Source organism: Pleurodeles waltl, chromosome 5 (genome assembly GCF_031143425.1).
Source record: "Pleurodeles waltl isolate 20211129_DDA chromosome 5, aPleWal1.hap1.20221129, whole genome shotgun sequence".
In the NCBI taxonomy this organism is placed as follows: Eukaryota; Metazoa; Chordata; class Amphibia; order Caudata; family Salamandridae; genus Pleurodeles; species Pleurodeles waltl.
In genome coordinates, this window is record NC_090444.1 from 638,499,388 (window position 1) to 638,527,140 (window position 27,753).

Here is a 27,753-nt window from a genome sequence, read left to right on the forward strand (position 1 = left end):
GACCCCTCGGTTCACAAATTCTGCACTTATGGGAGCAACCTTCTCAATGATATATTGTGGCATGTGGTACGGGGGAATCTGGGGAAAAATTGTGTTTAGCTCTACCGGAACTTTAACTGGCTCAACTCCCTTTATCAGGCCAATGTATTTCCCTGTCATATCCCACACTCTCTCTTTAACTGTTCCCTGTAAGTCAGGAGGAAGATATTTTACTGTAAAAACAGGAAAGAAACTAATAGGGAGTACTCCTCATTTATTACTTCACACTCTGGAGCTGGGTCATTCTCATTATCACTGTTCATTTGTAGCTCGATTCCATCATTTGAGCAAGTAATCAAGCATCTTGTTTTACACAGCAATTCTTTTCCCAGTAGGGATACTGGACTTGAATCACAGACTACGAATTTGTGTAACCCTTTAAAGTTGCCAATTATAACCTGAACCAGTTCTCTATGGGTTGGTCAAATACTGATTTTCTACTCCTACAATCTGGACTGTTTTTCCTGAAAGGGGCAGGTTTGGAACTTCTGCAGTTCTCACAGTAGAGCGTCTAGCTCCTGTCTCAACCAAGAAGGAAACTTTATGACCCTTTACTTTTCCCTTCACATATGGACCTTTCTGATCTACTTCCAATGAAGCTGCAAGCACACATTCCTCTTCATCAGAACTCTTGTTCACCCAATCATCATTTATTCCATACTCACTCTGTAATGTGAATTGGTGTATTGTGTTATTACTCTGGTAAAACTCCTGACCTGTGACCTGTTGGGGAAGCATCACCTGCTGGTATTCCATTGGGGCTTGAAGTATTTGGATTTGCTGTGTAGGTACCATTTGAACCTGCTGTGCCATCTCTACACATGGCATTTGCACCTGCTGAATGGGTTGAAAGCTTTGCATTTGATTCACATTGTTTTGAAAATTTGGATTATGACCTCTCACTCTTGGTCCTCTCATATTTTGGAACGACTTGATATCACTTGTTTGCTGAATAACACCTTCCTGCGCCATCACCGGGCACTCCCTCTTCTATTGTCTGATTGCTCGGCAAGCGTGACAAGGCAACAGTTTCTACATTCCCTGCACATCACTCTGAATCACTACAGTACCCAGATCAGGACTACGGTTTCCATTTCCAGTTCCTCAGCAACCTCTGCCTCTCAGCTGATTTTGAAATACCACATTACCCTGCTGCTGCTGCTGTTGTGGAAAATTTCCCTGCATCCCTGTTGGTGCCGCTCTAATCTGCATCACCATCGCCTTCTCTTTCAATTTTCTCTGCTTCAATTCAATCTTGTCACTACAGTACTTTGCATACTGTGATACCTCATCAATCGGCTTTGCTTACCAGCAAATCAAATGACTCTTAATCATCTGGCTAATTTCAGGTCTTAATCCTTCCACAAATCTAAACACAAAATAAATCATATCTTTTGGCTCAACTGTCTCTGTACCACTGTAATGCTTAAACACCTGCAACAATCTCTCATAATACACATGTATCGACTCTTTCGCTTCCTGAGCTGTCTTATCTATTTTCTGCCATTCAATGTTTTTGGGTGAAATTCTCCTTTTAAAAAATTCAGTCACTTTGTAGTATTTCATTACCTCGGGAGATGGTGGACCTGTAATCGGATCTCTCTCTGATTCTTTTGTCGGCCAATCTATATTCCTCTTGCACTCCATCCATAAATCAGCTGGAACTACTATCTCTAATAGAGTGTTCAAATCCTCCCACAGGCATTTTGCAAGTTTCATGAACCTGTCTATCTGCTAGTACCATTCTACTGGTTTCTCTCTCAACCTGGTATAATCATTTGTGAAGGACAGAGGCCCTCATTACAAGTGTGCCGGTCTCGAGACCGCCACACTCACGATGACGGTCTGACCACCACAGACAGGGCAGCCCGACCACCCTATTATGACCGTGGCAGATGTGCCATGGTCCGACCACCGGCACCACCAGGTTGCTGCCTGGGGATTACGAGTCTCCTTTCTGCCAGCATTTGCTTGGCGGTCTTACTGCCATGCAAAGGCTGGTGGCAAGGAAGTGTCGGGGGACCCTTGGGAGCCCCTGCACAGCCCATGCACTTGGCTTGGGCAGTGCAGAGGCCCCCATGGACAGCCCCGTTGCACATTTCACTGCCTGAATTACGGGCAGTGAAATGAACGATGGGTGCTGTCGCAGTTGACGCACCACAACATTGCCGTCGGCTCTATTACGAGCCAGCGGCAATGTTGGGGTGAGTTTTCTTCTGGGCCAGTGGGCAGAAAATATGTTTTCGCCCGCTGGCCCAGCGGAAAATTCCTAATAGGGTGGGCAAAAGACCTCAATTACTGGCAGTCTTTTGTCTGCAGCAGCTTCAGTGGTCCTGTGAAAGGACCGCCAAAGTAGTGATGAGGCCCAGAATGTCACTTCTGCTCCAAGGGACATGAGCAAAATTCCCTCCTGGAATCTCTCTCATTGGTAAAATTTTCACCGGACCCTCAACCTGCTGCACATTGCAGTAGGATTTGAGAATTCCTTTTCCTTTTATCTCTCTTCTTTACCCATCTGCCTTCCCACTTATCTAATGCTCCCCATGTCTGGATACATTGCAGTAACTCCCAAAGGTGTGCTTTCATTCCTACAGATCACATGTGTTCAAAATCTTTTGTGTCAAAATCTAACTTGTAACTCCTCTTCAAATGTTTAGTTTTCTCTGTTTCTATTCCATACTTCTCTGCCAAGTCTGCTAGCTTCTGATGTACCTCGCTTGCCTCTCTTGTAATTTTCGGGCACAGGTATCTCAATTCTGCTTTGGTGTAAGATTTGAGTCTGTTCACACCCATGATCCCTTCAATGAGCTCACCTGCTTCCATCCTTAGTCTCATATAGTTCAAGTACTCCTCTTCCCTAGGAGCGCTCTGCAGGGTATTCAGCTTGTCTAACCATTCAGTCAATTGTTGGGCAGTCAAACCTTGCAACAAAATATTGTCGGGCTGAGTATTTGGCAACGGCTGTACAACTAGATTTGGAGACTGCGGTGTCAGTAATTTAAGGCTATGAATGGGGGTTGACGCTATTACAGTATCCTGGACTAAGGTCTAACAATGATCTAATTCCATCAAAGGGCTGTCCCATGGGAGAGACTATCCCACAGGAGAGACTATCTGAGTATTCCCATTGGGTCCTCCCCTCATAAAATTCTGACTAAGGACTCCCTGTCCATTTGTGCTGTTATTTTCTTGTGCAAACAAAGGCATGACTGGGCCAATGATAATGGGAACAGATAAGGCATCGGACTTCGTCTGACGTTTCTGTCTGTGTCCCTATTATAGGAGTGTAATTTGGCATTGCTTGTGGTTCCGCTTGAGGCAATAAGTGGAGTTTTTTCTGTCTGAACCAATGTCGGTTTCGGGAAAACCTGTCCTGTTGGCACTATTAGGTTTGTGGCAGTTTCCACAATTGGTACATCTGGGCAAATTCTCAGGACATTTGGCTGTGGCATCTAATTTTGTGCTACTGGTGTCTCAGGCAGATTAAGACTGCTCTGCATTGGGCTCTGTGTCATGCTAGGATTAATCTGCACTGGACTCGTCGTCATGTTAACCGGTGTCAGTGCTGAAGGGTTTACGCTCTCTTCTGCTGCATATGGTGGGAGACGATTTCTCAATAATTGTAAAATAAACTCATCATCATCTGACTCTTCCTCAAATGATAGAGATCTCTTAGACTCCTTTGATCTCCACTCCCTACTCTCGGAATGGCTTCTTTTTGTCTTTCTGGTAGCTTAAATTCCTTCTCTCTTGCTGTCCTGTGTAATCGCAGGAAACAATTTAATCCCCTGTAAAGTCTCAGTTCTCCAAAATTTCTGATCGCTGTTCCATCTGGCCTCTGCTAGTGTCTTTTCCCCCTTTCACATCCTCCACTCACACATCTGTTGCTGTTGCTGTCTGGCTACTAATTCCCAGATCGCTAAGGCCTCGAACTGTGCTGATCTCAGAGGAGGTTTCAAGTCATATAGCACCCTCTTCAGATTCTCAAAGCTCCTCAAATTAAATGTTTCATGGGAAGGAAACGCTAAACTCCCATCTTTCTCTGTCACTTTGCACCAGTGTTTCAGCCAGAGACATGGCGCAGCACTTTTTCTCCGATTACAATGTAAGCTGGTGTACCTTCTGGTGGTGCAATAGCTCCTATACTTGTTGTAATGCAGCAGCATCCCAGGCAAGCAAAGGAGCCAGGGCACAACCAAGTGGGGAAGCATCTGGACACAGTACCTCTGATCATGACACCACCAACACAGAGGGTGCATATTACCCAGAGGGTGAGGGGAGTGCCACGGAAGAGACAGGATCAATGTCTTCATCATCAGATTCTACCTCCAGGGGCCACTCCCTAGTGGTGGCGGATCCATCGGGACCTACTGCTGTCCCATCTTGTCCGCCACCACAAGTTCTATCACCACCCTCCCTGTTGCACCCCACCCAGGTGGCTCTGCCCGCTCACACACGAAGGTGGGTGTCTCCTTTGCCACAGGCACCTCTGCCCCAGGCCCTGTTACCCTTGCTGTCCTGAGTAAGGAAGCTATTGACCTCCTGAGGAGTACATCTGTGGGGCACACTGCCATTGTGAAAGCCATCCAGGGGTAGGCCAGCCAACTTCACCAGATCAATCCTTTCCTGAAAGGTATTCGCAGTGCCATGTCTGGCCTACAGAGATTTTCTCAGGCTCTGGCCTCTTCACTGACGGCAGCCAGTCACCCACCACATCCTCCCCTCCTCCACCTCCCTCTTCCTAATCCTAATCCTCTATTCCCATATCTATCCCAAGCACACTGACACATCCACACGCAATCACCTCACACAAAAGTAGCACACATTGACACAAACACCACAAGACACACTGGCATGCATACACTCAACATACACCCACAAACACACTAGCCTCCATTTCACCCGATACCCCCAAAACCCCTACCAACCCACAAACCACATCAAGCATACCCACATTCACCACCACAAAAGCCAGTGACACTTCCATCACTCCCACCGTACCCACAGACACCAGCACAACACGCTCAGGCACATCTACCTTACCTGCAGACACCACCACAACACCCACAGACACATCCTCCACATCCAGCATACCCGCAGACACCACGCCAACAGACACAGAAACATCCACCACATCCACCATACCCGCAGACACCACCCCAACAGACACACAAACATCCACAACATTCAACATCCCCAGAGACACAGAAATACCCACACTCACATAAGCAAAAGACACCATCAAAACAGAAGAATCCCTCACACATACACACACCCAAGACATCCACACCCACACACCAGACAACCACTCCCTCAACCTCAAAATCCCCAACCCCTTCTGTAGACAGTGCCATTGTTCCCAAGTAGAGTTTCCTTTTCAAGCATGCCCTTTACCCTGTTCCCTCCACCCCTCCTTCCAACCCCAAGAGGTCCCACCCACATCCCAAACCATCACTTCCACATCAAAGTCCTCCCCTGTCACACCTGCCCCCCTGCAAGCAACTATACCCCTCACCCCAAGAAGCCCACCCCTCCAAAGAAGCAGCCCCCCAAACCCAGCCATTCCCAAATCCAACCCCAGCCGACCGAAGGATGATTCCTGAGGTGCCTGTCTACCCACTTGATACCCCGTCCTGTGGAGGTTCCCTGGCAGTGATTGGGGGCAAGTGTGGGCACAGTGATGCACATGGACATATCTATATGGACTGGCCAGTGGCCTTTGCTCTTATGAATTTTGAGTTAATAAACCCAAGCAGGTGGGTACACATTTGACCTGCAATTCCTTTTCTACCTTGTTCCTGAGTAACTTGTGTTGTATGCCTACAGTTGTGTATGTTTCACCAAGACTGCTGATCCTTTTGCTGTTGTTTCAAATATCCGACATTGTGGGCAGTGCTGAGGTCATCCAAGACAAAGGTAGATGTTGACTGTATGGATAGGTGATTGTTAATTAAAGTGGGGTGTCATTGTATTGTGTTATGTTTGGTATAGTAAGTATTTCATCTTGTGTGGTCCAATGTCAGCATGTATGATGTTAGACTTGTCCCCCTGATATGAAGTTCACCTTTGTCTCATATGTGGAAGCTTAAGTTTTGTTTGTCCAGACATGGAGGGTGTTCAATTGTGCTAGCTTCCTTTGCAGTTGACCATTCATGTGTCCATTTTGCTGCATGTACTTTGCAGCAACTTCATCTAGATGTACGGCCCATGTTGCAGCTGTATTTGCTTTCTTGACTTGCACTTCCACATTATGCAGATGGGCATGTAACTTGGCTCTGCTATTGTTTGTCCCTGAAATACCTGAAGAGCCACTTCCTGTGTTAGAAATGGGGTCTCTAGTTGGCAGAGGTATGCACCCTTGTCCAAGTAGGGACCCCAATCCTAGTCAGGGTAAGTCACACATAATCCAAATGATCCTGTGCGCACCCTCTGGTAGGTTGGCACTGAGCAGTCAAGTTTAACTGTAGAAGGCAATGTGTAAATTATTTGTGCAATAAATCATGCAATAACACAGTGAAAGCACCACAAAAATACACCACAGAGGTTCAAAAAAATATAAGATAGTTATCTGATTAAATTAAGGTCAAAACGATTAAGATGTGATAAGCACAAGTTAAAATATCACTTTTGCCATGTTAAGAAGAATCTTAAGTCTTTAAAAATCAGCAATTGTCTCTTGTGTGCACAAAGTACCTGGTTTGCATCAAAATTACACGCATGGAGACCCCAGAGGAGGAAAGGCGTGGAAAAAGGAAGGTGTACGTCGGATTTCCTGACACAGCACAGATGATGCGTTGTTTCTTCAAACCCTGATATCCAGCACGCAGTCTTGGATTCTTACTGCAATGCGGGGTGTTTTGACACCCAGGAATGATGTGTGGAGATCAATGACGTGCAGGACGAAGTCACAAGAGCTGCTTCAATCCGGTGGGCGATGCATCGGAGTTTCTGTTGCAAGGCAGACGCAGCGTAGATTCTTCACTCAGAAAGTTGGGCTGCGTCGTTCCACCTCAGCTGTGTGTCGATCCAGTGTGGCTGTGCGTCAAAGTTCCTGTTGCAACACAAGTGCTACGTCGATCTCCACTCCGGGAGCCGGGCTGCTTCATTCTGGTTCAGGGATGCAGCGATTATCTCGTCGCTGGGCAGGCACACGTTGTATCTGGCAGGCTGTGCATCGATTTGCGCCGCACAAGGAGTTTCCTTGAAAAGAGGAAGTCTTTTTGGCCCTGAGACTTCAGCAAGCTCAATCCAAGCCCTTGGAGAGCACTTCTCAGCAAAGCCAGAGGCCAGCAAGGCAGCAGGACAACAGCAAGGCAGCAGTCCTTCACAGCAAAGGAGTCCAGGTGAGTCCTTTGGGCAGTCAGGCAGCTCCTTTTGACAGGTTGCAGGCTCTGGTCCAGAAGTGTCTGTTCCAGGAAGTGTCTGATTTGGTGGGGTTAGAGACCCAGGGGCATATTTATACTCCGTTTGCGCCGAATTTGCGTCGTTTTTTTCGACGCAAATTCGACGCAAAACTAACTCCATATTTATACTTTGGCGTTAGACGCGTCTAGCGCCAAACTTCATGGAGTTAGCGTAATTTTTTTGCGTGAACACCTTCCTTGCGTTAATGATATGCAAGGTAGGCGTTCCTGTCTTAATGATATGCAAGTATGCGTCTACTGTGAATATTTACAATGAGAAACTCTTTTGGAAATACGTTAGTTACATTTTTAACCAGTACAACACAGCTCGACGGTTTCTACCATGGATTCAAAGTAAAGTTCCACATAGGCTTCAAATTAAATGTGGGTTTTCATGAGGATATGAGGTCAGTGTTCCAGTTGCCTTTTCTGCAGTTTTGAGCATCAACCTCAAACGACAGAAGGAGGAGTTGACCTTGGTTGAATCATAACCATGCGAATGCTTTACAGCAGTGGAGTCCTAATGATATGTGCCAGTAATTGCTAGTGAATTTATTTGAAATATGCCAAAACCACAATGAGAGCTTTTAACTGAGAGAAACTCCAAAGCTGTGTTAAGCGGAGGGAAATGTTGCAAATCTTAAAGTGTGGAACACTGTCACGTGTCATTTAAAAAACTCTGGGCCAGCTTTACAGATGGTGACGACCAGTGCGACAATCTTGGCTGGTGCCATTATACCCTCCTTCTCCACGGATCCCCTCACTACCACGCTCCATGGATACTCCTCATTTTTCCATAGTCCCTACCACATTTATCTAGTTTTAGATTGAGCCTAGACAGTGCACAGGGGTATAGGCATTTGGTCCGGCCTGCCGCTGCCTGCCACTTCCAATAGGTTGAGAGCAGTGTCGCTCTTGTAGTGCTGCCTCCTAAGTGGTTTGACAGCCGATACGTCACTTCCTGTACTTGGCCGAGGAGCACCGGCCAAGTACAGTTTACTTACGCCTCAAATGTTTTTCTGTTGTTTGGATGGACTATTTTTCTTTGATTCCTGCCTCTCATGTTTGTAAGTGAGCACTCGTGTTCATACGTGTGGTTTGTATTCCGCATTTGCCTATCACGTGGTCCTTAGTTTACATAAGCAGTAATTACAAGTAGTTGTGTTGTACCTGTTTTGTACTTGTTTTTGTTGCCTTATATTGCATGACATCGACGTAGGAATGAGTCCTCAACAGCGGCTCTTCCGGCACAACAGGAGAGCAGGTACTACAATATTCACTGCACTCGGGGAAACTCACCGCATAATGCTTTGTAGACATTCATTTTACAATGCATTTGTGCCCATAATTCAGCCTGTGGTGTTCCTAGGGCAATGGAACCACCCCTAAAACATTTATAATGATGTGCTCTTTCTGTTCAAGCAATCTTGTGGGTCACACTAGATGAGAGGGGACCCAAAAAGCATGACCTCTTCCACCATTCAATGTGCATTTAAATTTTTTTGTAGTTGAAACTTTGTTTTTTTACAGCAAAGAGGAGTTTGTGTTATAAGGTCCTTGTGAGTATTCTGACATTCTTGTTTGGTCTGTAGCTTTGTAATGTTCTATGTGCTCTCTATATCAAAAAGATAATTACTTTAAGAGACTACTGACTTAGTTGGTTCAACATAGATCTCTAGCCATCACCAGTAATACTGCATCTTTTGCTAATTCACTACTGACTTAGTTGGCTTAATAGGGACATGTAGCCACCATCACTGATACTTCAACTTCCGCTAATGAACAAGCACACTGTATTTCTGATAAAGGTTTATTGTATTCAAGGAAACAGCCCATACTGCTTTGCAGGCACTCATTTGACAACACATTTGTGCCCATAACTCAGCCTGTGGTGGTCCTAGGGCAATGGGACCACCCCCAAAACATTCAGAAGGATGTGCTGTTTCTGTTTAGGCCATCTTGTGGGTCTCTGTAGGTGAGAGGGGACCCTAATATCATACTCTCTTCCACCATTCAATGCACATTTAAGTTTTCTCATTGTTAAAACTTTTGTTTTCATAGTTGAGGATAGTTTGTGTTATAAGATCCTTGTTTTAATAGTATATTGATAATCTTGCTTGGTCTGTGCTTTGCCTTATCTGGTCTGAAAAATGATTATTGTTCTAAGGTACTCCCAATTCACATAGCTTAACTGGGGCATCTAGTCACTGTCAGTAGTATTGCACCTTCTGTTGAATCTACAGAGACATTTAGCCATAACGAGTAGTACTACATCATCTGTTGTTGAATCTGAAGGGACATCTAGCCTAAACCAGTGGTATTGTACCTTCTACTATTGACCAGTGGTACTGCACATTCTGCTGTTGACTCTACTGGTACATCTAGTAATGATCTGTGGTACTGCACCCTTATGCCACTGATTCCACAGTTAAATTATATTTGAAAGGCCTGCAAGGCCTGAAAATGTGTAATGTACTATGTCCTCAAGGGGCTAGTTATATGATTACACTGCAATATTCTTTATCACTCTTTTTTATGTGATTATGCCCCCTAGGGGCTGAATATATGTTTATAAGACCATGCTTCCTCCAAATGCTATTTGTATTGTGGTGCTCTGTAGGGGCTGTTCAGACCATTATAGTCTAATGCCAATTGTATGAAGGAATGCACAAATACACATTTAATGTGCTGCATGGCAAAATGTTTATAAGGTCCCAAATGTGGGGTTGTCATTATCATTTACAACGACAGCAGCTCTAACTCTGGCTCATGCAAGACCTATTGCACTGCAGAAGCTTGTTTTATTGTGCTACTCATCCCTATGTAGAGTGTCAGAGCATTGTACATCACACACACATATTGTACAGAGACAATTAATCATACAATTGTGTAAACCAATGTTTAATTCATGTTACGTAAAATAATAGGGGCTGCAAGGCATGGGAGTCATATGCTATCCAACCTGGTAGGGATTATATCAGGCTTCCTTAACGAGTAGTTTGTGAGCTTCTGGCAGCTCTCCATCTACAGTAAGTGGCTCTCTTGTGCGTACCCTAGTGAACTAAATTAGAAGCGTTTCCGTTCTGAATAATTCTATGTATATGAAAATTGTCAAGCATGTTTTCAAAATCAAATTATCTTATTATTCAGTACTCATAAGTTGATGTTTGGAAAAAGTTGTTTGATTTCCAAAATATATTTACAGTTGATATGTATATACTTAGGCCCTGATTTATACTTTTTGAAGCTAAACTGCGCTAACGCAGTTTAGCGTCAAAAAGTATACCACCGGCTAGCACCATTCCAAGACGCCAGTGGGGCATCTTATAAATGGAATGGTGCAATCTGGCGCAAAGGGTGGGCTAACGTCATGGAGAATTACGTTAGCCGGGTGAGGGTGGCGGTATGGTAGAAGGGGGTTATGCACCAAAAAATGACATTAGGCTGGTTAGAGTAAAAAAAGATTACTCTAACCAGCCTAGCGTCATTTCTTGATGCTAAACCTACCATACCACATGATTCCTGTCTTAGAAAAGACACGAGTCATGCCCGATACCCCAATGGCCAGCACATGGGACAATGGTCCCCTGGGCATGGTCATTGCACCCAGTGCCATGTATGGGGGCCCATTTCAGGGCCCCCAATGGCACTTAAAAAAAATACTTACCTCTACTTACCTATATTTACCTGGAATGGGGTACCCCATCCATTGCTGTCCCTCTGGTGTGGGTGGGGGTGTCCTTGGGGTCTGGGTAGGGCACCTGTGGACTTATTTCATGGTGGTCCACCATAGAAATAGGCCCACAGGTCTCCTACCGCCTGCCCTGACCCAGGGGTTAAATAATGACGCTAAGAAAGCTTAGTGCCATTATTTACGCCCGCCTCCCTCCCATGCACCGTTTTTGCACAGGAGGATAAATAAGGCGCACAGGCCTTTTTTTGTCCGGGAATGCCTACCTTGCATCTTATTGACGCAAGGTATTTTTCCACAGGCAAAAATGACTTTAATTCCAATATTTTAACACTAGACGGGTCTAGCGTCAAAATATAAATATGGAGTTAGGTTTGCACTGAAATAGCGTAAAAAGAAATGACGCTATTTCAGCTCAGAGTATAAATATGCCCCTAAAAATCAAACAATATTGGGCAGAATTATTGTTAAAATTATTAAGTCAGTACTAGGAGAACTGCAGCTAATGCTTTTACATGCTACGCTTGGAAAGGGCATTCCACATTGGCAAAGCATTTTTACATTATTGCTGACAACCATGCCTGATGCACAAGGAAAGCACTGCTGGCAATCTTGCATATGAGGGCCACTAATGTAATCTTGCTTTATGTGGGTACTTTTATATTTCTAATAATACTTGCAGCTCAGGAGCAGTCTTGTAAAACATTAGTAGCTCCTATTACAAAAAGGTTGGAGACCCATGCATTATATGTTTAGGCCCAGATTTATTCTCTGTTTGCGCTGAATTAGCATCATTTTTGTTTATGCTAATTCAGCACAAACCTAACTCCATATTTATATTTTGACACTAGAATAGTCTAACGTCAAGATATTGGAGTTAAAGTAATTTTTTGCTATGGCAAACTACCTTGTGTCAATGAGATGCAAGGTAGGCATTTCTGGGCAAAAAATTATTCTGAAGGCCCTAGCTCTTTATTTATCCTCCCATGCAAAAATGGTGCACGGGAGGGAGGTGGGCCTAAATAATGGCACTAAGCTTATTAATGCCTGGGTCAGGGCAGGCGTTAGGGGACCTGTAAAAATATTTATTTGGTGGAACATCATGGAATAAGCCCACAGTCGCCCACCCCAGGCCCCAGGGACACTCCCACCCACACCAGAGGGACAGAGGGGGATGGGGGATCCCACCCCAGGTAGGTATGGGTAAGTAGAGGTAAGTAGTTGGATTAATTTTTATAAGAGCCTTTGGGGGCCCTGAAATGGGCCCCCCTACATGGCATTGGGTGCAATGGCCATGCCCAGGGCATCCTTGTCCCCAGTGCAGGCCATTGGAGTGGTGGGCATGACTCCTGTCTTTTCTAAGACAGGAGTCATGTGGTATGGTAAGTTTTGCGTTGAAAAAAGACACTAGGCTGGTTACAGTCCATTTTGTTTACTCTAACCAGCCTAATGTCATTTTTCAGTGCAAAACCCCATTCCCCAATACCGCCACTCCCACCTGGCTAACGTAATTTTCCTTGACGTTAGCTCTCCCTTAGCACCGGCTTGCGCCATTCCTTAAATATGGCGTCCGACTGGAGCTCTGGAATGGTGCCAGCTGGCGGTAAACTTTTTCATGCAAAACTGTGTGAAAAAGTATAAATATGGGCCTTAGTGCTTTGTCTGGGGAAACGCCATACTCAAGATTTAAAAAGTAAGAGAGTGATTGAGGTTGCCTATTGTAATACGAGTTAACTACCACCAAAAGAACCGTTTTTAGTGAAAGACTGAGAAGAAAAACCAAGGCTCAAATTCATACTTTTTGAAGAAAAACTGCGCTGTTGCAGTTTTGCATCAAAAAGTATAGCGCCGGCTTGCGCCATTCCAGGATGCCATATTTATGGAATGGCGCAATCCAGCATAAAGGGTGGGCTGGTGTAAAAAAAAAATACGTTAGCCGGTTGGGGGTGGCGGTATGGGAAAAGGGGGTTTTGCACCAAAAAATTACGTTAGGCTGGTTAGAGTCAATAAAAATGACTGTAACCTTCCTAGCATCATTTCCTGACGCAAAACCTACCATACCATATGACTCCTGTCTTATAAAAGACAGGAGTCATGCCCACCACCCCAATGTCCTGCACAGGCGACAAGTGTCCCCTGGGCATGGCCACTGCACCCAGTGCCATGCAAGGAGGCCCATTTCAGGGCCCCAAATGGCACTTTAAAAAATAACACAAAATACTTACCTCTACTTATCTATATTTACCTGGGATGGGGCCCCCCATCCTCTGCTGTCCATCTGATGTGGGTAGGGATGTCCCTGGGGCCTGGGAAGGGCACCTGTGGGCTCTTTTCATGGTGTTCCACCTGACCCAGGCGTTAAATAATGGCGCTAAGCAAGCTTAGCGCCATTATTTAAGCTTGCCTCCCTCCAGTGCACCATTTTTGCACGGAAGGATAAATAAGGCGCCTGGTCCTTAGAGTCATTTTTTGCCATCTCATTGACGCAAGGTAGTTTTCCGCAGGCAAAAAATTACTTTAACTCCAATATTTTAACACTAGACTGGTCTAGCGTCAAAATATAAATATGGAGTTAAGTGTGCGCTGAAAAAGCGCAAAAAAATTACGCTGTGTCAGCACAAATAGGCCCTGATTTATACTCTTTTGCGCCGCATTACCATCATTTATTGAAGCAAAAGCGGAAAATACAATTGTATTTTGTAAGTTTGCACCGTTTTTGCGTCAAGAAATATGGTAATGTGGCGCAAAAAAAGTATAAATCTAGGCCCAAGTGTATAAATATGCCGTCAAAATTCTAAACAGTTTTTATGCAGCTCTTAGATGTCACTTCATAGCTCACTCTGCTTTTTTAAAAGGATCATAACGTATGAACTTCAAGTAACAAAAAGAATCTCTGTGAAAAAAACAGTAACCAAGTAAGCTATCTACACAAAATTCAAATTTGTGATCTGAATGTTACACCTTGTGCACCGTTTCAGCAGGCACATTAACCTTATGCGATACTTTCTGATGAGTCAAAAATGTGACTAGAAAAAAACCCACAGATTTCTCTAGCAAGTACAGCAGTTTATTAATTCCAGACTGCCAGTTACCATGTGGAAACTGGCGTACTGTTTGTCCATGATGTGTCAGTTCAGTAGAAACTATAACAGTTAACGCAGATTATTAAAATGATTAGCTAAAACTGCCAGCCGAGTCGACAGAGGCTCCCCAATCAAAATCATGCACTCAAATGAGGCCACTTATAGAGAGTATATCCTTATGTTTATATTCAGCAGTTGCCGAGCTCTAGATTTGGGCCCCTTCTTACCTCTTTATAATTGTACATGGCCAGGTCTGAAATAGCATGAGCATCTGGCACCCGCAGTCTTGAAAATTCAGGTAGACAGACCTCTGGAATATAAAATAACTTGTCACACAAAGTTTTACATTTTTTTCACAAACAAATTTGTGTGGCTATAGATATGAGTAAAGTATGTTGAACAATTCACACTATTTAAAGAAGTAACTAAACCATGCATTGCAGTTTGGGCCCGAATCTCTGCATTTTTGGGACACTTTACTTGAACGGCCATAAAAAAGAAGGTGAAAGTAGTTTGTGGATAGTCACCTGACTTCCCAATGTATATTTCTCAATCCCATTGAGGCATGCAACTAGGCTGCCAAAAGGATGGAGTAAGTACGTGAATGAAGCAGAAAAAGTACCAGTCTGTAAGCAATATCCACCTCTTGCCCCGGTGCATGAACTCCCTGCGCTGCAGAAAATCCACATATATTAGTGAAGGGCAACAGGGTTTTCCATGCATATCATTTTGGAGAAATAGCACGTTGGTCTAAGGCCCATATTTATACTTTTTCACACAAAACTGCGCTAACGCAGTTTTGCGTGAAAAAGTTTACCGCCCGATACTGCCATTCCAAGACACCAGCCGAGCGTCTTATTTATGGAATGGCGCAATCTGGTGCAAAGGTTGGGCTAAAGTCAAGAAAAATGACGTTTGCTGGGTGGGGGTGGCAGTACGAGAGAAGGGGGTTTTGCACCAAAAAATGACATCACGTTGTTTAGAGTAAAAAGTGATGACTCTAACCAGTCCAGCGTCACTTCTTGACGCAAAACCTACCATACCACATGACTCCTGTCTTATAAAAGACAGGAGTCATGCCCACCACCCCAATGGCCAGCAGAGGGGACAAGGGTCCCCTGGATATGACCATTGCACCCAGTGCCATGTAGGGAGGCCCATTTCAGGGCCCTCAATGGCATTTAAAAAAAATGCAAAACACTTACCGCTGCTTTCCTATACTTACCTGGGATGGGGTCCCCTATCCTCTGTTGTCCCTCTGGTGCAGGTGTCCCTGGGGCATGGGGAGGGCACCTCTGGACTCATTCCATGGTGTTCCATGGAAATGGACCAACAGGTCCTCTAACGCCTGCCCTGACCCAAGCGGTAAATAATGGCGATAAACAGGCTTAGCGCCATTATTTAGGCCCGCCTCCCTCCCTTGCACCAAAACAAAATTAAGCTAATTCAGCGCAAACACAGTATAAATCTGGGCCTAAATGTTTTATGACTGGGACCGGGAACAGCAATCTATCCGATTAATAGGGAAGTGAGAGACTCCTATTTTCTCCATCAGTCAAGCAGTTACTTGTGTAAGAACAGAAAGGTTGATAGTCCATTCGGAATGTCACGGTTGCCCTAGTAAAAGCATCTCGTGCCAACCTGTCAATCCAGCATATTAATAAGAAATTTCTGCAGTATGTCTCTGTTTTGTCCGATTTTTAATCTGGCTAGTCTTCCTTACTGGCCCATTTGTGACTGCAAAAATTTGACTAGAGCGATGATCGAAAAAAAGTCCAATTGTAACTGAGAATACCAGCAAATACACCTCTTTCCCTATTTTCATGGGTTAACTGAGCATTTTGACCCCGATATTCAAAAGCCCGACAGCCGAATGTTTAATTACAAATTGCAGCATTAATTTTCAATTTTCTGTCTTCGACATAACTCTGAATTTTCCTTCACCATTGATTTTATTAGGTTTTCTTACTGATGTCATTCTGGTACTGATCCATCAGCTCTGAGAACAGCAGACAGTCTTCAAATCCCTGCAATGATAACGGAGAGCAAATGAGCGCTCTTCAGACAGAAAATACTTTCAGAGGTTATGGATTTTACCAGTGGTAAACAACACTAAGATTTCTGGAAAGGTTTGCAGTAAATACGCAAAAGACCCAAATATTTGCAGTGTCTCAATGTTTCATCTTGTATTGTAACAAAGCCCCTTACAGTGTTGCCCTGCTTTGTGCTACTTGTGGTAAGGCACCTGCCTCGGAATAACAGCATTACTGATCCTGCTAGTTCTGTATTACCTGTAAAGACTCTCCTAGGTGAACCTAAATAATCTGGACACCAATAGCTTTGCTGATTGTTTAGTGGTAGATCTGATGTAGCCAACCACACGGGCCCGACTAACACGTGAAGGAAAGACACAAGAGCCTCTTTACAGGTCCTAGCAGGATAGCAGATTGAGCACAACACTCTCCCATAAAAGACGTCCGGTCACGGGACACAATAGAACCCCCCCCCCCGCACCATCCAAAGCACCCCCGTCTACAATGCTTTTCGCCATTATCTACGGGCTGTATGGTGGATTTTCTGCCTACCAGTGCGGAATATTTTTTAGACTAACACTGTGTCTGTAATAGTGACAAATGTGTCGTTACCTTGCTATCGATGAATATTCTGTGTCACTGTTAGTTATGCTATCATGTTACTGACGATTTTTAAAAATCTAATACCCGTTAACCGTGAACTGTTTACATGGTACATATAGTTTATTCAAATTATTGTACACTGTTTATGATAAGAAAACCTCTGCAGCCCAATATTGCGTTATTTTCCTCAGCACTGAAAAGGGGTACGTACTTTAACCAGCATAAAAGGTACGCTAGAACATTTTCAAAGTAGGTTTCATATTTTGTGGTCAAAGTATGTAAGAAATTCTTAATTTATCAAGTCCAAGCATATGTATATCATCAACGTTTTAATCCAAAGGCTAATCATTTACAAGGCATGGTTTTCATCTGGACAGGAGATGATGATGCAACCCGGAGCGAGTGAAATGTATAGCATATAAAGTGGTAAGAATCATAACCAATTCCCTTCAAGAAAAACGATAAAGTTCAGGACAAACGGATTCTCAAAACATCCAATCTAATCACGGAAATATCAGAAGATACCTCTTTGACCAGCTAGCCCTGTTTCTGTCACCCTGGACTATCTGGCCCATTTCTATCCCCCTGACCGTGGACCCCGTCACAATACACAGTTTGAGTCCGAGATGGACTGCTTGAGGTGTGTCTGTTGGCTATCAGTCATAACAGAATTTGGAATAGTGTGATACTTAGCATAACCACAAAGCCTCTGAAGGAAAATAAACTAAATTGGAAAAAAGAGAAGAATGACTTTTCTCTCCAAGCCACAAGCTGGTAGAAAATAATTCTAAAGAGGTTGAAAATGTGGAGAATACACAACTTGCCACTCTGTCTCATTGGATTCTTTGCTTAATGACCTTTAGCGTACGAGGCACACAACCACTACAAGTTGGTTACTCTGAATGAAGTAGATACAAGGCTTCGAACAGAAACGTATGGGTTTGGATACCAGGGCGGATCAATGAGAAAACTTGAGTACTTCAGGTATCGTGCCATCAGCCAGTGCCACAACTGAAATGGGACATAGAGTGAGTAGATAATGTAGAGCTGTTCCGGCCATCTCAGATAGAAGTGGTGATAATCAATTATGAAATACACATTGTCACAGATATAAGCAGGACACCCTGAAAAGGAGACCAGAATTAGAAGAGGTTAAGAAAGTCATATTGGGCTTGATTTAGATTTTGGCGGACCGGTTATTCCTTCACAACGGTGATGAATACCCCATCCGCTGAAATATAAATCCCCTTATTTCCTATGGGATTTATACGTCAGCGGTTGGGATATCCATCATTGTTGTGATGGACTAACCCATCAGTCAAAATCTAAATCAGGCCCATTGTCTAAAGTTTTTTGAAGCCTCACTATGCTTTCTAGTGTAACTCAAAGTAGTTCATGTGGGCAGAACCTTTTTTTTCACATAGCCTTGATCTGCCCGGCAATTCCTGGGGACAAGGAAGTTTTGTGGGGAAGTTGGGAACAAATGGAACCCATTACTTGATCTTGTTATTGTGTTTGCGACCATGTGAAGGAGTGATCCATATAAATTGAGTCTGAAGGGGATTACATTTGATCTTGTTATATCTGTTCCTGTGTTTTTGTCTCTCCTTTCCTCCCATTTTCTATGATGATTGAGTGTAGTTTTTGGCCATTGTGTGATGGTTTATTGTTCTTACAGAGTGGCTATAAAAATGGGATTGCTATATTCTATTGTTTCATTTTTTTAACTTTTGTATACAGCTTAATAAAAAAGGTTTTGAAAAAAAAACCATACTCACAGCATTCATTCCTTGTCCATAGAAGGGCACCATGGCATGCGCTGAATCTCCCATCAACACACACTTGGTGCCTATGTGGAATGAGGAACATTTGACTGAGATCAAGGCCTGAGGTGGCAGCAGGAAGTAATCCCTTTTTAGCGCCTGCCTAAAAGAAATTACAACTTAAATTGTTTCATTTGTTTTGGTTACATGGGCATCACCGTGTTATAAGCATATTTAATTATGAATGAATAACAGCATCACAAGCCACATTAAATAACTAGTCTCAAGATCCTTCATGCAAGCAAAAGGAGTAAGAGATTCAGAACTGTAATCAACAGCTGTACAGTAGTCTTCAGGGTGATGGCAAGGCCCACAATCACTGTGTGAATGCTGAGTGGAAGAATGTTTGTTGTGTCAGGTCACTGGTGAGTGCAAGGGCACAAGGGCGAGAGTTGATTTTGTTTAAACTATTTTCATTAGGGGCGTAACGGAGGACCCAGCAGCCCCCTGCAGTGTAGGGGGGCCCTATGGTACCGTATTTTGGCAGGGGTACCCTTAGCTTTAGCCTTGCCATTGCATGCCTGGCAGAATCTGTGCAATGGCATGGAATAAGAAACATTTAAATGCTTGAGAAAGCCACTCTTCTTTCCCAAGCAGAACCCCCCCCCCCCCCACACAGAAAAGCAACACTGCTCATGTATCATCGCTGGCAGATAGAGGCCCAGCAAAAGGTACATCATGTCCCCATGTCCAAGGCAGGGGTGTAATGCAGGCCCCTGCAGTGAAGGCGGGGGGGTCAACCTTTCAGAGGTTCCCCCATTCAACCTGAAGACTAATGAATATCTGTGGGATCTGCGAGACACCTGGTCTGCTCATGACATTATGCAGGGGGGCCATCATTTTGTGTTATGCCACTCTGCCCTAGTGAATGCCTAATTTGCCTATATGGATGGGATGTCCCAGATCAGGCCCCAGGCACTTTAGTTTTGTACAGAGTGAGTGCTAGTTCTGATGAAGAGACCATAATGTTACCTATCTGCAGGAGTGAAGGTCTTGAAGTCCACAGCCGTTAGTGCTCTATATCCTGGTCACAGCTACCTACATTGGTTCGTTTTTCACACACTGGCAACCAAATATTTGTATAATATTTGTATGTGTTTATGAAAAAGGCATAGTCTGGACATATTTTGAAATGCCAGGGCAAAATTTGGAAGTGCTGTGCATAACACATGTCATCTGAGGGCGTGGCTTAGGGCGTCAAGATGGCAGTCTCACTCACAGTGCTCCGGACCTGTCCGTCATCCACCACCATTTCCAGCAGTGCCCTGCCTCACACACACCAAAATGTACCAGCAAGACCCCTGAAGAACACCGTCAAGGTGATGTGGCATTCAAACAATCTTGAAATGCCATTTCTGACAAGTGTGGCACAGATGGGTCGAGGATCTAGATGGCAGATTGGGCCTTTTGAAATGCTTGCAGGCCGCAAGACAGACTGAGGTCCCGGAGTGGGGATACCCCTGGGGGCCAAACATCGGAGGAGTGGAGACCTGCCTGGTAGCCGCGCTGCCCTGCTATGACCCCCAGGTGAGCATCTACTCCAGTAGCGGGCTAGGTGCGGGGGCCCGATCCTGCAAAGAGATGACTGCATGGAGGAAGGAGGTATAACTGCTGCACTAGCTTGGGGGCTACACCTGTGCCTCTCCCTGAAGCCTCCTCCTCACTTGCATTGAAACGGTGGAGTATTGCCACACCAGCACTCAGGGAGCTGACGGCAGGGGAAATGCGGCCCTCTTCTACCAAAAGGGCCACAGCCCTACATCTGATCCGCTGAGACCCCTGGGATACCTTCCACCCACTTGAGCAGTGGTGGCGGTGCAAGGGTGGGGGGCCTTGACGAGCATCCCAACTGGAAGGTGAAGGCTGACTGCCCAGTATGGATGGAGGAGCTAGTGCCTGCCTCTCTGAGAGCACTATGCTCCCCGTGACGGCATGGCTTTGGCTGGGACTGAACCAATGCCCTGTGACCTGACCGGGGCCGCACTCTGCATTATCCCTCGTGGCTGCACAACCTAAGTCCTTGCTTGCAGCAATTGGCGGAGCAGAATGAGCCTTCCTTCCTCCAAGGCACCCATCACCAGCATGAAGCCCTTCCCCCACTCCAGCACATGGCCCACTGGGACCTGCCGTCTGCGCATATTTACTGGACTGGTGCTGGGGTGCCCTCCCGTTGGGCCACACGGAGCATCTGGGCCTATTGACTGTGTTCCAGTTTGCGACCTGGCCTACACAGCCTGACGGCCTCACGCTCTTGCATGGGGTTCCCCCCCTTTCAGGAGCTGTGTCTCTTCCGCACTCATCCAACGCATTGACTGAGAGTCAATGATTGGTCCTCCCTCGCTGCTTGTGCTACAGTTGTTAACAGTAAGCGGGCCCGACACTAACATTTTGAGACAGCATCCTAGCCGCAGAGATGGGGAAGGACAAAACGGAAAGACCACCACCCCCCCTCCCAGCCCTGCATTGATCAATTCACCATATCCACTGGACCCACCGTGGTCAAACGTCCTGTTAAAGGAGCACCTGTTAGGAGTGACCTGGACAAAATCATACACGCTATCCATACCTCGCAAACAGCGGTCGAGGCGAAGATCAGAGAGGTGCGTGTGAATATTGAACTTTTTTGCCAAGATCTGTGCAATGCCTCAGACTGCATCCCTGAGACATAAGGATGCATCTCCATAGTGAAGAATAGGGTTTCTCACCTTAAAGCAAAAGTGCCCAACCTCCTGACCCACACAAATGAGCTACATCAACGAGCCAAAGACATGGAAAACCACTCGCGGTACAACAAACTGAGTTTCATGGAATTTTCAGGGGACATGGAGATCTCCTGACCCATCGAGTTCCTTGAGAACTGGCTTAAAAGTTGGATGTCTGAAGCCAGCCTGTCCCAGTGGTTTGCGATTCAGAGGGCACACTGGGCACCTACGCCGAAGCCACCCCTGGGGCTCAATAATGCCCCCTGATTGCAAGATTCCTCAACTTTAAGGATAGGTACACCATTCTGAAAGAGGGTCAGATGCACCCAGACCTCCACTACCAACATTCTACAATACTTATCTTCCAGTACTACATATGTGGAGGTCCAGGGCAAATGCAGCTCCTATGAATCCATCAAGCAGAAACTCTGGGCGCTCCAATTATCTATATGCTCCTCTTCCCAGCACGTTTTAAAGTCATTCACAAGGGCAAATCCTCCTTTTTCGGTACCCCAGAGGCAGCCTGGTAATGGCTAACAGAGGACAGGCAGCTCCGCCTCACATCCCAACCCTCATCTCAGACCAAACGACAATCACTGCCACAGGAGCACCCATCGAAGCAATGCCAGAAAAGGGGTCCCTCCTGCACCCACCAGTGGAAAACTTGAGCAACACCATTCTCCCCAAACGAGGGATTTTGACCTCACCACTGCTTCAGGGGTCCACCCAGTCCCGGGACACAGGGAGTGACGTACCTCCCCTCCGTCCTGTGCTGTACACTTTGAGCTGCAACTGCACAGAACAGTAATCTGAAACACTCCTGCACCAGATCCAGTAGATAGAAGGGTAAAATGAGGCCTACTTCACAATCCCCAAATTCAGTCTTCTTGAACCCGCTGTCTTCACAGCAGCGGAAGCCCTCGCCAGCTCCTGGCAAAGATAAAAAAGTGTCAGTTCGAAAAAAAGACCATCTAACTCAGACAGCTTCAGACCTCTAAACCCATCAACAGGCATTCTGAAGGATGTACTTCCTAGGTGCAATATAATCTTTTGATAATAGATAGTCATCCTGCTTGTGCAGGCTGGCACTGATGTTGTTGTATTCATCCAACAACATGGAGGGGTCCACCACGTCACACCAAAAAATCCACTTTGGTTCTCTGTTAGGGTGATGGTTATGGGGTGACAAATGCTTCTTGGGGGGGTGTATGGGGAGGTTGGAGTTACAATGTTTACGCACATTCCCTCAAAGAAACATTTGAATGCTGATTGTTTAACCCTGTGTCCTTTCAGGCTGTCACAAAGACCTAATACCACCATACCTGCAGCAACCTCTACACACTTGTTCATTGGCACACCATACCCGACATCCAGGCTCCTCGAAGCCACTGACTTACTTCCAATCCGGTCACGAGCCATGTCAACACACCTTCCATGGCTCCATACACTGTGATGTCATGGAATGTACATAGCCAATTGGACCAGATTGCTCCCTTCCATCTTACTGCTGCAGGAGACCCACCTGCTGGGCATATGTTGCCCATTCCTGCCCCTCTTTGGTTTTCATCACATATATCATTCTGGCTTTACATGAGGGCCCGCAGGGTGAAAATACTTCTGCATCATTCCTTTCCCTTAGTGGTTAGTCAATCCTTGAAGGGCCCTCATAGCCACTACCTCAACCTAACAGATATGACGGAAGGCCACCCCTGAAAATTCCTTGTATTTATGCACCTCCAATGGTGCTTGACTCCTTCCTAGGCACACTTATTGGGATAATGGCCTGCCTTCCTCCTAGGATTAGAGTCATTGGTGGTGATGTAAACATTTTCTTAGAACCCACACTGGATTCCACAGGCCCTACTGCTACCCGGTTCTAGAGAGCCACCTCTCTACTTAACTGGGTAACCGAACTAGGTCCCTGTGATGTGTGGAGGACCTGGAACCCCAGGAACTGGCAGTACACCCATACCTCAGCTGCGCATCATACACATGCGCGTATTGACATGTTTCTTTTGCCAACCACAGACATACTGTTGGTCATGCAGAGCCAGATACTCGCTCGAAGTATCTTGGATCATGCTCCATTACTTCTCAGTATTGGCTCACCGGACACCTCTTGGTGTCCCCTATGGTGACGCAATGCTTGGCACCTCCAAGATGAGGAATGCACCTGAGATATCAGCCGAGAGATCGAGGCATACTTTTGCAATGATGTGGGAATGGTCCGATCCCAAGGAACCTCGTGGGTGGCATGTAAAGCCACCCTCTGAGGATATGCTAAAGCTCTTCGCAGGGTGAAAGAGAAGGCCCAACAGGAGCACATCAACTAACTGGAGGCCTGGGCCCTCCTCCTAGAAATGCAGCTTACCCACGATGGCTGGTGCACAGACGTTGTGTCCCTGTCTTTAGTGAGGGAGGAAATCAAAGCCCCCTCCCTAGAGGCAGAAAAGCAAATTTGGCATGTTTCTCTGGGGCAGATCTATTGTTGGGGGGACAAGAATAGTAAGTTGTTATACTGGTTCGCTTGCAAACCACTGGCGGGGCAGAATATACCTTCAGTGGCCACCCCAAAGTGTCTTATGCAAACCACCTCCCTAGGTATAGCCTCCACATTTGCAAACTACTATGCCGGGCTTTACACAGCTGTCCCCGACCTGCTTTAGAAAGAACCGCTCCCCTCACTGATGAGGTACCTATGCCTCACGTATCAAGTTCAAAGTGATAGGTGCGGGACAAACCTATGATGTTGGAAGAGACTGGAGAAGCAATCTCAGCCTTGAATCCAAGCAAGACGACAGGCCCAGAAAGCTTTCCAGCCGAATTTTACACCAAATTCAAGGACATCCTCACCCCTCACTTACTAAATCTATACGAAGAAGCAATGAAGTTGGGTACCTTCCCTCAAGACCTTGACCAGGCCACCATAATGGTCATAGTGAAGACATAACCCCCATCCACATCTTGTGCCAATTACCGGCCTATCTCCCTCATCAACGGAGAAGTAAAAATGTAAGCCACAATCCTGGCTAATTTCCTGCAGCAGGTCAAAGGGTCACTGATCCACTCTGACCAGTGCGGCTTTATACCTGCCCGAAGCACCAGACGCTGTCTGCAACATCTACACATGGCGCTCGCCCAATTACACACTCTCCCAGCTTCACTCGCCTTGTTATTGATTGATTTTGAGAAGGCGAACTGGGACCATTTTGTTTTAGTCCTAGAAAAGGCCTCACTTGGCCATAGTGAACATTAATGGGGTGGTGTCCAAGGTATTCAAAATATGCTGTGGCACCCAGAAGGGCTGCCCTCTATCCCCCCTCCTTTTTCCACTAGCCATAGAGCCTCTAGCTAGGCTTGAATGCTGCGCCCTACTGCTCACAGGACGGAGGTGAGAAGTAGGCTACGAGGACCACATCACACTTTATGTGGATGATGTTCTATTATGCTTACTAAACCTGGCGGACAGAGGCCCTTGTTGTCTTCACCTCCTGCAACTATTCACAGGTATCAATGTCACGCTTGAGCCGTTCCTGCTCTGGTCCCTCAATATAACCCCAATAGTCCGCAAGGTCAGATCAGACCTTAAGAAATGGCAATCCCTACCATTGAACATCATGGTCCGAATCGCATTATATAAGATGATGGTCTTACTCGGTTTACTCTACCTTTTCCAAACTCTCTTATCAACATTCCTCACCACTGGTTCAAGGAAACGGAATCCATGGCCATAGCCTTTCTTTGACACCAACAGGTGGCCCTTAGCCTGGAACATTTGTCAACGCACCCCTTATGAGGGAGGGCTTGGCATGTCTAACCTATATTGCTACTACTTAGCATCTCAAGTCCTCATCATCAATGACTGGTTCACAGAGCGTTAGTCCAGTCCAGCCTACCGACTAGAACTCACCTTGCTAGGCTTCCTCCATATTATGGAACTGCTTTATGGCAGCCCCATTTCTGTAAACATTCCAGAAGTTACCAGGATGGTATTTTGTGGCTGGAGAGCCCCACAGAGACACGTGGGATGGTGGAATAAAATCAACCAATACCCCTGTGCCACGGGATGTGACTGCGAGAGGTAACTGCCATGGAAGATTTATCCCAAAGGGATCCTAAACGTACCACCCTTGTGGGGGATGTATGGTCAAGTACGAGCATGGCCTCCATCCAGGAACTCCAAAAGACTTATGCACTACCCATCATACAATTTCATAAACTTTTGCAGCTGTGCCATGTATTGAGCATGTACATCCCTTCTGACACCCCCATGTCAGAATTCAGCCCTACAGATGCTAAAGTAGTTATGGGGACAGTGGGTATGGGAGGGGTCTCTCAGATATACTGCTCCTTGATACTGAATGCCCCTGAGACTTTCCAATCCCTTAGGCCCGCTTGGAAACATGGATTGGGCCCATGGTGGATGAGGACTGGCAAGGTGATCATGGATGAACTTTCCAGAGTGCTGGATCAAACACTGAACCTCTCCTTATGTGTAGTTATATTGGGGGCAGAAGGGGGGGGGGGGGTTGGGGGCTCTTGTGCAGACAAGGCCTTGCTGGTCACTGCTCTAACGGTCTCCAAAAGAGACATTGCAGCGCACTGGAACGCACCTGGCCCTCCTTGGGGCTCGAAGTGGAGGAAGGGGGTTGATTGGTGTGCCCAGATGGGACGATCAGTGTACATAGCACGAGGATGTCCAAAAAAGCATGCCAAGATCTGGTCCAAATGGTTAGATGATTTAAGATCGGACATTGAACGGTGATAATACCGGAATGGATGGTTTGTGGTGATACTATCTCTATGTTGCATGATACGTATATGTTATAATGGGTGTGCACGAACCGGGGAGGGCAGGGCTCGAATTCATTGGATCTGTAATGTGACCTGTTATCATTTGCAAAAACAATAAAAATTGATTGTCAAAAAAATAAAAACACATGCCACCTACCACCACCAATAAATATACAGAAACTAAGTGTAGCTAGTGTGTCAGACTTAACAAGTAACAATGCCTCTTGAGGTCCGGAAGACAACCAAATTAAAACAGCAAACCAGACATTTTCCTGTTATGCTCCGGATGTATATAACGCTCTCTTGGACATTTTTTTTTATCAGAGAGTAAATACCACATTATTCAAATTAGCTCTGTTCGGAGACCATGTGTACTGTATCCTGAAATGAAGTCATGCATTATACTCTGGCTGCTGTTCTTTTATTCACCGTCACTGCCTAATGAATGCCTAGTTGCCTTCGGGTGCTTATTGCACATCACTGTAAAATCACACCAGTCAGGTCTCATTGAAAAATGACTTAAAAACAAAAATCAAGTTTCCTCCACTCGCCTGACATGATTTTGATTTTAGAGCGTAAATGTTGCTGAGTGCATAATCTACCATGTAACTTGAAAATGAGCTGGTGGTCCCAGGCTGTTCTCCCTGAACTCCCTAGAGTTCTCGTAATTCACTGACCCCTGTGGAATCATTTGCAACTTTTAACATTTGTTCTTTGAAATCAAGTAACCAACACTTTTTCAAAGGAAACTACCTAATCTGTTCACGAATAATTATTTTCAATATCTAATGTATGAGAGCTTATTCTCAAATAATGATTTTGAATCCGATAAAGCAATACACAATTATGACAACGGGTTTCACATTCCACCATTGCTTTATCATTGTCTTCTGGTGCACAAATTTAATGTACATGTGTCAATCATACATAACGAAAAATCTTAATATGCCTTTTTCAAGTAGCATTTGTTCTAACCTAACCTAGACTAAACTGTAAGACAAAACTCGGAGGCCAGCTAACACATCACTTGGGAGCTCCTCCACCCGATTACTGCAGTTTGGAAGCACCATTTCGCCACCTCTACACACCGAGAAGCATCTGGCAAAAGCAGGATTTCTTGAACGCTCTACTGGTACCACAAGGCTCCTTTTTAACCCATTTCTGACCCCTACCACTCTTACCTGCTAAGTGAAATAGAGCTGAGAACTCATTGCATGTGGATGTGAGGTCTCTCTTGTATTTCTTTCCACCCTGATGGATGGATCGTCATAGGCAAAGGAGGAGAAGAAAGCGCTGTGCCCCTGGATGCAGGAATGGCTGATGCCAAACACAGTTTAAAGAGAAGGAAACTGTTGTAATGACTGTGTCTGAAAAATTGTGCCTCCAATGGACTGAAGCACTGAATACGCCTCAACACTACAGTATGACTACTGGGCAGGCGCTAGTAAGAACACATTCAGCAGGGTCTCCAAAGACAGAAAAACAAAGTAAAGCACATGGTAGGAGCATGAAAGTAAGAAAGGCTAGTTCTTTTTCATCTAGGGCCAGGCCCCGTTTTTTTTTATACTGGCGTAACAGTAAA

General features: G+C 45.4%; 1 protein-coding gene across 2 annotated transcripts in view; it reads right to left on the reverse strand.

The window, feature by feature from the left end:
* Positions 1 to 27,753, reverse strand: part of KMO (kynurenine 3-monooxygenase) — a 572,599-nt gene that overhangs the window by 49,172 nt on the left and 495,674 nt on the right. For both annotated transcript variants that reach the window (XM_069234506.1, XM_069234507.1), the window contains exons 10-12: positions 18,631 to 18,778; positions 16,186 to 16,243; positions 14,444 to 14,526 (exon numbers count right to left, since the gene is read on the reverse strand). In XM_069234506.1, the coding sequence (XP_069090607.1) occupies positions 14,444 to 14,526; positions 16,186 to 16,243; positions 18,631 to 18,778 (289 nt within the window). The remainder of the gene's footprint in view (positions 1 to 14,443; positions 14,527 to 16,185; positions 16,244 to 18,630; positions 18,779 to 27,753) is intronic.